The 10,939-nt window shown below is 51.9% G+C and overlaps 1 protein-coding gene across 1 annotated transcript; it reads right to left on the reverse strand.

Moving 5' to 3' along the window:
- Positions 1-901: 901 nt before the first annotated feature.
- lig4 (ligase IV, DNA, ATP-dependent) lies at positions 902-10,739 on the reverse strand (the record flags this gene model as incomplete). Its single annotated transcript, XM_079581593.1, has 8 exons — positions 10,655-10,739; positions 7,751-8,589; positions 5,280-5,902; positions 4,418-4,581; positions 3,889-4,361; positions 2,230-2,560; positions 1,187-1,303; positions 902-1,126 (listed from the first exon to the last, which is right to left on the reverse strand). Exons 2-8 carry the CDS (start codon positions 8,578-8,580, stop codon positions 902-904), a joined length of 2,763 nt encoding a protein of 920 aa, XP_079437719.1. The 5' UTR covers positions 8,581-8,589; positions 10,655-10,739.
- Between the last annotated feature and the right edge of the window lie 200 nt (positions 10,740-10,939).

Genomic DNA, 10,939 nt, shown 5'->3' on the forward strand with positions numbered 1-10,939 from the left:
AATAAACGATGAGGGACCAGAGTTCAGAAAATGGGTCCGTTTCTTATTTTATAAATGTCTTTCTGAGGTGAACAAAGGTGGAAAAGTGCTCCCTCTGCTGGCCAACAGTTCAACCACATGTTATAATATGACCCAACATAAGGATATCATAATACAAATATATGAGGCTGTGAAGGAGTCATGTGATCGGACAGTCATGTGACCTGAGTTCACGTGTGCTGACAGAGAAGATGCCGACCCTCTAAAGCAGGTCAGACCCTCTAAAGCAGGTCAGACCCTCTCCTTAAAGCAGGTCAGAGCCTCTAAAGCAGGTCAGACCCTCTCCTTACAGGTCAGACCCTCTCCTTACAGGTCAGACCCTCTAAAGCAGGTCAGACCCTCTCCTTAAAGCAGGTCAGACCCTCTCCTCACAGGTCAGACCCTCTAAAGCAGGTCAGACCCTCTCCTTAAAGCAGGTCAGACCCTCTCCTTACAGGTCAGACCCTCTCCTTACAGGTCAGACCCTCTCCTTACAGGTCAGACCCTCTAAAGCAGGTCAGACCCTCTCCTTAAAGCAGGTCAGACCCTCTCCTCACAGGTCAGACCCTCTAAAGCAGGTCAGACCCTCTCCTTAAAGCAGGTCAGACCCTCTAAAGCAGGTCAGACCCTCTCCTTACAGCAGGTCAGACCCTCTAAAGCAGGTCAGACCCTCTCCTTAAAGCAGGTCAGACCCTCTCCTTACAGCAGGTCAGACCCTCTAAAGCAGGTCAGACCCTCTCCTTACAGCAGGTCAGACCCTCTAAAGCAGGTCAGACCCTCTCCTCACAGCAGGTCAGACCCTCTAAAGCAGGTCAGACCCTCTCCTCACAGCAGGTCAGACCCTCTAAAGCAGGTCAGACCCTCTCCTCACAGGTCAGACCCTCTAAAGCAGGAAGTGGCTGTCGTTGAGCGCCCGCCCCTCTGCGATGGACTCTCGGACCCAGGCCTCGCTCACGATCTTGAACTTCCTCCTGAAGGTCCTCCTGAGCGTCCGCAGCTCCAGCAGCCGCCCCGCCTCCTCCTCCGCCTCCACCACCACGTGAGTCACGCCCTCCACCAGCGCCGCCTCCACCGTCCCGCCGTGCAGCTGGAACTCCAGCGCGCGCACCTCCAGGCGCGGCGCCTCTCTGCGCCTCAGCGACGCCCCCAGGTCCTGGTACAGATCCACCTCCAGGCGCGGCGCCTCTCTGCGCCTCAGCGACGCCCCCAGGTCCTGGTACAGATCCACGTAGGCTCTGAAGGGGCGGAACATGCTGGAGGCCAGGTCGTCCCAGCCGTACCGAGACTCCACCTGCAAACCCGAGGTCAGAAGGTCAGAGGTCAGAAACAAAACGTCTTATTCAGGAGGTCAGCTTTGTTTCTGCCCAACCACGAGCTGTGCTTTTACTGTGGCGAGCTGGATCCAAACAGGAAGTCACTTCTTGGGGGCATCAACTGAAGCTGACGCAGAAATACATGAAGAATCCCTCTGCCTCACTGGGCATAAAGGAGAGAAGCTCATGATTTGGACCCCCCCTCCTGAGCCGCTGTAATGACCTCCTCACCTGAGCCACGTCCAGCTCCCCCTCCTCACCTGAGCCACCTCCGCCTCCGCCTCCGCCTCCGCCTCCGGGATCCTCTGGAACACCTCCCCCTCCTCCCCCTCCTCACCTCAGCCACGTCCAGCTCCGCCTCCCCCTCCTCCGCCTCCGGGATCCTCTGGAACACCTCCTCCTCCTCCTCCTCCCCCTCCTCACCTGAGCCACCTCCAGCTCCGCCTCCCCCTCCTCCCCCTCCGGGATCCTCTGGAACACCTCCTCCTCCTCCTCCTCCTCCCCCTCCCCCTCCTCCTCCCCCTCCTCCCCTGAGTAATGACCTCCTCACCTGAGCCACCTCCAGCTCCGCCTCCCCCTCCTCCCCCTCCTCCTCCTCCTCCTCACCTGAGCCACCTCCAGCTCCGCCTCCCCCTCCGCCTCCGGGATCCTCTGGAACACCTCCTCCTCCCCCTCCTCCCTGTAATGACCTCCTCCCCCTCCGCCTCCTCCTCCCCCTCCCCCTCCTCACCTGAGCCACCTCCAGCTCCGCCTCCGCCTCCGGGATCCTCTGGAACACCTCCTCCTCCTCCTCCTCCCTGTAATGACCTCCTCCCCCTCCGCCTCCTCCTCCCCCTCCTCACCTGAGCCACCTCCAGCTCCGCCTCCCCCTCCCCCTCCTCCCCCTCCTCCTCCTCACCTGAGCCACCTCCAGCTCCGCCTCCGCCTCCGCCTCCGGGATCCTCTGGAACACCTCCCGCAGCTGCTCGGGGTCGGTGTCCACGGTGAAGCTGTCTCCGTACGAGTCGTACTCTTTGGCGAAGTGCTCCCGCGTGGACGGAGACATGTGGATCATGTGACGCGGTTGCCACGGCACCACTTCCTGTCGCTCCAGGCAGAGCAGCAGCCAGTCGGCCCAGACCACGTCGTGGCGGTCGGAGGAGACCAGGTTCTTCACACGCATGTTCTCAGCGCCCGCGATGATGCACCAGGTGTCGGGGCCCGGGTTCTGCACCACCACCCCCCCACAGCTACGGAAACAGAGATAACCATGAGAGGGGCGGAGCTACAGAGAGAGGGAACCACCCCCCCACAGCTGCAGAGAGAGAGAGACGTGAGAGGGGCGGAGCTACAGAGAGAGAGAACCACCCCCCCGCAGCTACAGAGAGAGAGAGGCGTGAGAGGGGCGGAGCTACAGAGAGAGAGAACCACCCCCCCACAGCTACGGAGAGAGAGGCGTGAGAGGGGCGGAGCTACAGACACGAGATAACCACCACCCCCCCACAGCTACGGAAACAGAGATAACCATGAGAGGGGCGGAGCTACAGAGAGATAACCACCCCCCCGCAGCTACGGAAACAGAGATAACCATGAGAGGGGCGGAGCTACAGAGAGAGAGACATGAGAGGGGCGGAGCTACAGAGAGAGATAACCACCCCCCCGCAGCTGCAGAGAGAGGGACATGAGAGGGGCGGAGCTACAGACACGAGATAACCACCCCCCCGCAGCTGCAGAGAGAGAGGCGTGAGAGGGGCGGAGCTACAGAGAGAGAGAACCACCCCCCCGCAGCTGCAGAGAGAGAGCCGTGAGAGGGGCGGAGCTACAGAGAGAGAGAGCCACCACCCCCCCACAGCTGCAGAGAGAGAGACATGAGAGGGGCGGAGCTACAGACACGAGATAACCACCCCCCCGCAGCTGCAGAGAGAGAGACATGAGAGGGGCGGAGCTACAGAGAGAGAGGCGTGAGAGGGGCGGAGCTACAGAGAGAGAGAACCACCCCCCCGCAGCTGCAGAGAGAGAGGCGTGAGAGGGGCGGAGCTACAGAGAGAGAGACATGAGAGGGGCGGAGCTACAGAGAGAGAGCCGTGAGAGGGGCAGAGCTACAGAGAGAGAGACATGAGAGGGGCGGAGCAGCAGAGAGAGAGACGTGAGAGGGGCGGAGCTACAGAGAGAGGGAACCACCACCCCCCCGCAGCTGCAGAGAGAGAGACAACCACGAGAGACAGACAGAGCTACAAACTGACTCTAAAAGTCAAACTCGAGTTCTCTGAACTCTCTGAATATATAATATATATTATACTATAACCATGTTGTTTTCATTTCTGGCTTGATTATAGTTGTTTTGTGCAGGAGGAGTCGAAAAGCTCATTTACCCAGCCATGAATCCAAACCTCTCCTAAAGTTAAACTGTAAAAAGGCCTTTGCTCCGCCCGATCCTGTCAGACCAAGGAAGCTCAGCAGGAAGGGGCGTGGCTCCATTTTTTTGCATCATTTTTTTAGCAGTGAAAAAAATTACACAGATTTTAACCTTGATACAAAGTGTTTTTTCCCCCTAAGCTCCCCAGAGCTCCCGGCTCACCTGGCCACGCCCCTCTCCAGCTCGGCCTTGGGCTTCTCCTCGGTGCCGTTGATGACGCAGAACTCCACGTCCTCGAACATGTCCGTCTCCTTCTTCACGCCGCTCAGGTCCTGCGGCCGGAAGTGGTCGACCACGCCCACCACCTTCTTGGGCTTGGCGGGGACTCTGCGCTTCTTCTTCTGCGGCTCGGCGTCGCCGGCGTCGAAGCGCAGGTGCCGCGACGCCAGCTTCCCCGACGCTTTGCTCCGGAAGCGCTCCAGCTCGGCCAGCGTGGCGCTCTGGTGCCACGCCTTGTCCTCGCGGATGCGCTCGATGCGCGGGAAGCGGAGCGTGCAGCCCGTCCTGTACATGTCGCTGCTCACGATCTCCGCCGCCTTCACCTGGATGATGACGGAGTCGGGCGGCTCGATGTAGACCTCGGGCTTCTCCGTGCCGCACAAGATGGACGCCGGCGGGTCGTTCTTGCGGTAAACCTGCGGGACGGCGGGGATTTAAACCTCTGTTAAACGCTCTGAACCTTCGTACGGACCTTCCAGTGCTTGGCGAGCTTCAGGCCCAGGTCGTACAGCTCCTTCATGGTGTAGCCCGAGCCGATGCGGCACAGCGTGTGGAACACAGAGGGCGCCGTTTCTCCAGGGGGCGGAGCCTCGGCCACGGCGCAGAGAAAGTGCGACATCATTCCTCCACGACGGCCTGTGAACAAACGCACAAGTCACATGGTCAGTAAATACACAGATGAGAAAGAAAAGAATGCCCCACTACTGCCCCCGCAGGCCTTACACGTAACTGCAGCTTCGATATGAAGCTCCTGCATGACGGATGATGAAACACAAAAAGGTCAATTATGAACAAATAACAATAAAAAGTCTCATCATCATTTTAACCTTAAACCGGGTCTGAAATTCAGCATTTGTTACCATAGTTACCAGCTGGCGAAAGGTGAAAGATAAGCTTTAGCTTCAGTGTTATACGCGTGTTAAGTGTGACGTCAGGGTCCTAGCAAACCGGCTAATATGTGAGGAAAAAAACATTAAAAACTCTTTAATACAACAATCAACTTTTACTTGGAACATTTTAAGTAAGGATTAAACCACTGGGAGCCGCGTTAGACGGTTCTAACGCCCGACACAGTGTTGTTCCTCCTGCATTATAACGTCTAACGCGGCTCCTCGTTGTTTAATCCGCTTATACCAGGGTCCCACAAACCTAACATTTATAATAAATGTTTGTTTCATTAAATTTCACTAAATATGGCCTCATGAGCACACAGCACGGCGCCCCCCTGTGGCCTCGCACGGCGCCCTCCTGTGGCCTCATGAGCACACAGCACGGCGCCCTCCTGTGGCCTCATGAGCACACAGCACGGCGCCCCCCTGTGGCCTCGCACGTACCTTTCCCCCAGTAGCCTCCGACGATCAGCAGGTCCAGCTCGTCCATCAGCCCGTCCACGTACTCGGGCTTGATCTTGAGCCAGCCCTCGCCGCGTTTGTCCGGTTTGTAGATGGACAGGGGGTCCTTGACCATGATCCCCTCCTCGCGGCCGTCGATGGCGTCGTTCAGGGCGCTCACCACCTCCCGGGTGCTCCTCACCTCCGTCCTCCCCACCAGGTGGACGCGGCCCTTCACCGGCGTGAGCAGCGTCTGCAGGACCTCGTGGCGCCTCCTCAGCGGCTCCTTGCCCAGCTTGCGGCCGTTGACGAGCAGCACGTCGAACACGCAGAAGCAGGTCTGCAGCTCCGAGTCGTCCATCAGCTTCTTGATGTCGAACTTGCTGCCCTTCTGCATGAACGTGTCGGCGCTGGGGCTGAACGCCATCATCTCCCCGTCCAGGATGCAGCTGACCACGTCGCTCCGGAACACGTTGTGGATGTACGGCGTGAGGGAGCCCTCCAGTGGCGAGCCGCCGAACTGCTGCGTGTACTCGAAGGCGTTACGGCTGAAGTATTTGTAAACGTCGCCGTCTTTGTGCAGCTGGATGCGCTCGCCGTCCAGTTTGGTCTCGATGAAGAACGGGCTGTGGGGCAGAGACGTGGAGAAGCTTTATATCATATATATATATATACCATACCATACCATATAAAACAGAAACATCACGATATAAAACAGAAACATCACGATATAAAACAGAAACATCACCATATAAAACAGAAACATCACCATATAAACCAGAAACGTGAGGGAGGGGGAGGAGAGAAGCTTTATATCACGATATAAAACAGAAACATCACCATATAAACCAGAAACGTGAGGGAGGGGGAGGAGAGAAGCTTTATATCACGATATAAAACAGAAACATCACCATATAAAACAGAAACGTGAGGGAGGGGGAGGAGAGAAGCTTTATATCACGATATAAAACAGAAACATCACCATATAAAACAGAAACATTAGGGAGGGGGAGGAGAGAAGCTTTATATCATGATATAAAACAGAAATATCACCATATAAATCAGAAATATCACCATATAAAACAGAAACATCACCATATAAAACAGAAACATGAGGGAGGGGGAGGAGAGAGAGTGAGAGAAAGAGGGAGGAGAGGAAAGAGAGGGAGGAGAGAAACTTTATATCATGATATAAAACAGAAATATCAAGGACAGAGATGCAGGTGGGGGTGGTCAGAACTTAATATTGTAGTTTCCTGTTTGTTCTCTCCCTTTTCTTCCTCCAAATCTAAATGGTTTATATGATTTCAATCTTGAATGTTTACCCTTCCTCATGTTCATTACCCCATTCAGTTTACCTTTACCTCTATTATTATTGTTTCTTTACTATTATTTGTTACTATCATCATTTTCATGTTCCACCATTTGTTTCCCATGATTTACTATTTGCTTTCATCTTTTTTGTTTTGTTTTCTCTCTTATTCATATCTCACACCTGCTCAGCACACACACCACACATCCACGCCATGCAGAACCCGAGAACGAAGAATCAAATATGTACCCTACCCTTATGTGTCTTTCCTTTGTCTATGTGCTATTTGTAAGCTTTGTTTTATGTAAAAAATAAAAAAAATAAAACATAAATATCACGATAAGCGAGAGAGGAGAGAGAGAGGGAGAGAGAGGGAGAGAGAGGAGAGAGAGAGAGGAGAGAGAGGAGAGAAAGAGGGAGAGAGAGGGAGAGAGAGGAGAGAGAGAGGGAGAGAGAGGAGAGAGAGAGGAGAGAGAGGAGAGAGAGAGAGGAGAGAAAGAGGAGAGAAAGAGGAAAGAGAGGGAGGAGAGAGAGAGGGAGTGAGAGAGAGGAGTGAGAGGGAGCGAGAGGGAGGAGAGAAAGAGGAAAGAGAGGGAGGAGAGAGAGAGGGAGTGAGAGAGAGGAGTGAGAGGGAGCGAGAGGGAGGAGAGAAAGAGGAAAGAGAGAGAGGAGAGAGAGAGGGAGTGAGAGAGAGGAGTGAGAGAGGAAAGAGAGAGAGGAGAGAGAGAGGGAGTGAGAGAGAGGAGTGAGAGGGAGCGAGAGGGAGGAGAGAAAGAGGAAAGAGAGAGAGGAGAGAGAGAGGGAGTGAGAGAGAGGAGTGAGAGAGGAAAGAGAGAGAGGAGAGAGAGAGGGAGTGAGAGAGAGGAGTGAGAGGGAGCGAGAGGGAGGAGAGAAAGAGGAAAGAGAGAGAGGAGAGAGAGGGAGTGAGAGGGAGTAGAGAAAGAGAGAGGAGAGAAAGAGGAGAGAGAGAGAGGAGTGAGAGGGAGCGAGAGGGAGTGAGAAAGAGGGAGTGAGAGAGGAGAGAAAGAGGGAGTGAGAAAGAGGGAGTGAGAGAGGAGAGAAAGAGGGAGTGAGAAAGAGGGAGTGAGAGAGGAGAGAAAGAGGGAGTGAGAAAGAGGGAGTGAGAGAGGAGAGAAAGAGGGAGCGAGAGGCCCGACCCCACCTGTTCCCCATCTGCTTCTCGATGTTGCGGATGTTGGCGACGGCCGCCAGCATGGGCTTGAAGGCGGAGAAGAGGCCGATGGACACGTCACTGAGCGACACGCTGGGGTCGTGCAGCTGCTGACAGACCTTCTTCAGATCCGTGCTGACGTTGTAGAGCTCGGTGGCGTCCGGGTGGAACACCTGCAGCACGATCTCCTTGCTCATCCCGATCTTCATGTCCTTCAGAATCATCCGGATGAGCCACTTCTGCTCCAGCGCCGAGCTCTGCGTGATCAGGTGCAGCAGGCTCTTCCTCACCAGGTCCTTCTTCTTCCCCGCGTTGTTGATCGCCACCGAGTCCAGGAAGTCGTTGACCTCTTCGACGCTGAGGTTGCCCTGGCCGCTGCAGCGCTTCTTCAGGACGAAGAAGGCCATCCCGGCGAAGTCGCCCGCCTCGCCCTGCGTGGACGTGGGCGCGCGGTAGTTCAGGAGCTTGTTGGCCTCCGGGCCGTTCTTCGGGAGGCCCAGCACGTCGATGTACAGCTTGGCGAGCATGCTCTCCTTGATGCCGTACGCCACGCGCTCGCGCTCGAAGGCGGGCACGAGGAGGCGCATGGCGGGGTAGAAGGAGTCCGGCGTCGTGGGCTCGTCCTTGTGCAGCACCGAGTGGAACTTCCGCCACGAGTCGATGAAGTCGCCCAGGGTTTTGATCTTCTCGGGGCGCGTTTTGCACTTCTGGATCTTCTCCAGGGTGCTGCAGAGGTGGAGGAAGGGCACCTGGGCGGCGACCGTGGCCGGAGCAGCAGACGAGGAGGAGGAGGAGGCGGCGCTGGTGGACGGACCCTCCATTTTGAAAACCTAGAGCACACAAAAATATTTACGTTTTGATTGATTTTTGTTGTGCTAGAGGGGTTAGCATTTTTATTGTTTGTTCAAGCAGAGCTCCATATGGTTTACATGTATGAACTAAATTAGTAAAAGTCACATTTATTTAATTTTATTCCATGTGAGTTGTTTGTAGGGCTGGTACCGTTTAACAATACCAGTCGGTATCGGAAAAAATGAGAGCATCAAAAGAAGGAACCGAAAAAAAAAAAATGAATCTATCCAGGGACAGATTAAAGGAAGTGACTCGGTTGTTTCCGCTCAAATGAAATGATTTTTTCCCCCCAATCCCCCATAGATTTGCAGATCTTCCACACATTATTGCTCTGTTTTCTGGTTCTAGAGAAGCCTACTTGTGTATTTTGTTCTGTTGTATTCGGCAATACAACCTGTCTTTCTGCACAGCGCCACCTGCTGTTCATAGGTGGCGTTTACGATTTCGAATGTGATGATGTCATAATGTCAGATGGAGGGCGGGGCCAATGCAACTCTATGGGAGAAATGCAGTTTTTGGAAGAAATCTCCAAAACGAACATTGACAAATGTTTTTCCTCTTCAGTGTTTGATCGTGATCGGATTCACAAACCTGTGATATTATTTTTATGTCTGACAGTCCTTTCTATTGGACAACATCATGGTCATGTTTTCGCATATTGTCACCACTTTGACATTTTTTAGAGATAATAATTGGACATTAGTTCATATGAGCCGACAGAGGAGACGATGAACTTTGTGACAGTTTTTGTTTCATGTGGATTCCTCCAGTAATGACTGAGATATGAGCCAAAAAACAAAGACATAAAAATATGCATTTTGTCAGTTACCACCGTTACCATAGTTACCGTCAGTTGCTCCACCTCAATGTTAAACTATGGCTCTTTAGGATGTTGTGATGTCACGTGAACGCCACCTATTCTTCTTGTCCCCTTAAAGTTTTTGATAGTCAGTGTATATAAGACACCTCTGTCAGCATGTACTATTTAATTCTGTCTATTCTGCACCTGAGTGTTTCTGAGAGCTGAACGTCACAAGTAAATTTCTCCGTACTTTACTTGAGTCGTAACTTACTCTATTAGAAAGATAAATATAACACTTTCTGCTCCACTGCATTTCTTAAAAGGCTCAAAGTCAAAAGTTAAGTTGTCCATAAGCCTGATAAGAAAAGCCTTTATTGATCTCACAATGGATCTTCAAAAACTCTACTTAAGGACAGAACTGTAGAAGATTTCCTTATTTATAATCTCCAGTTTAAGTGTCAAATATGGAGATCTATCAGTAGATGAGGAGAAAACTTATCATATCAATAATCCCAGCAGTTATTAATTGTTAGAGAAATAACAATGGTGTTCGAGAGGATAGATGAATGACAGGCAGCAGTCTGGATGTCTTATGCAGGAGAAGTTTATTTACCATCGGTGCGGGACCCGGAGACTTGAATGGTAGGACTAGCGCAGTGTCTCGAGTTCATGTCTCCGGGTCCCGCACCGATGGTAAATAAACTTCTCCTGCATAAGACATCCAGACTGCTGCCTGTCATTCATCTATCCTCTCGAACACCATTGTTATTTCTCTAACATTAATAATTATGTGTCTTGCTCGATGACACAAACCTGTATTATTCAATAAAGGACAATAATCTCACGTTTTAAAGTACATTTAAAACACAAAGGTAAAAAATTACGATTATTTTGTTACGTCATTGATTTGACTTTAGAGGAACAGCGTCAAATGTGTCCAGACATGTCCCTCCGCTCCTCCATGTTTCCTCATAACATTACAGGAAGAAACATTCCCGAAGGATAAAAAGACTTAAAAAGATCTAAAGACTAGTGATCATTATAACGAGCTATTCCTCTATTTATTTACACATTTAGTCACAGGTTATAGCGACATTAGACCTACTTTATGACATTACAGGAAGTATACTTTGTTCAAATGGCCTAAAATGACTCTGATTTAAGTCAAAGTTATATTTTTAGGCACTGATGTAAAAACGGACACGCGAAACAAACGTGCAAGTGTCAGTTTTTACTCTTACCTGATTTAAAGTCTCATTAAAAACACGAAAAAGAGGCGTTCATGTTAAAAAACTCCTTTGTGATGAGAAGCAGTCAAATGCGTCCCACCGGAAACAACAGAGCAGCGCGTTTGTTCCGCCAGGTTTGAGGCTCGTTTTAGCGCAAGAGAAAAACGGCACAAAAAAAAATAATAATAATAATAATAATAATAATAATAATAATAATAACACTGGTAGTTTAATTTAAATCACTTTAAACGCATATTTAAAAACGTACACTTAATCTACACCAAGGTTTTATTATTT

Source organism: Gobius niger (genome assembly GCF_951799975.1).
Source record: "Gobius niger genome assembly, chromosome: 23".
NCBI lineage: Eukaryota > Metazoa > Chordata > Actinopteri > Gobiiformes > Gobiidae > Gobius > Gobius niger.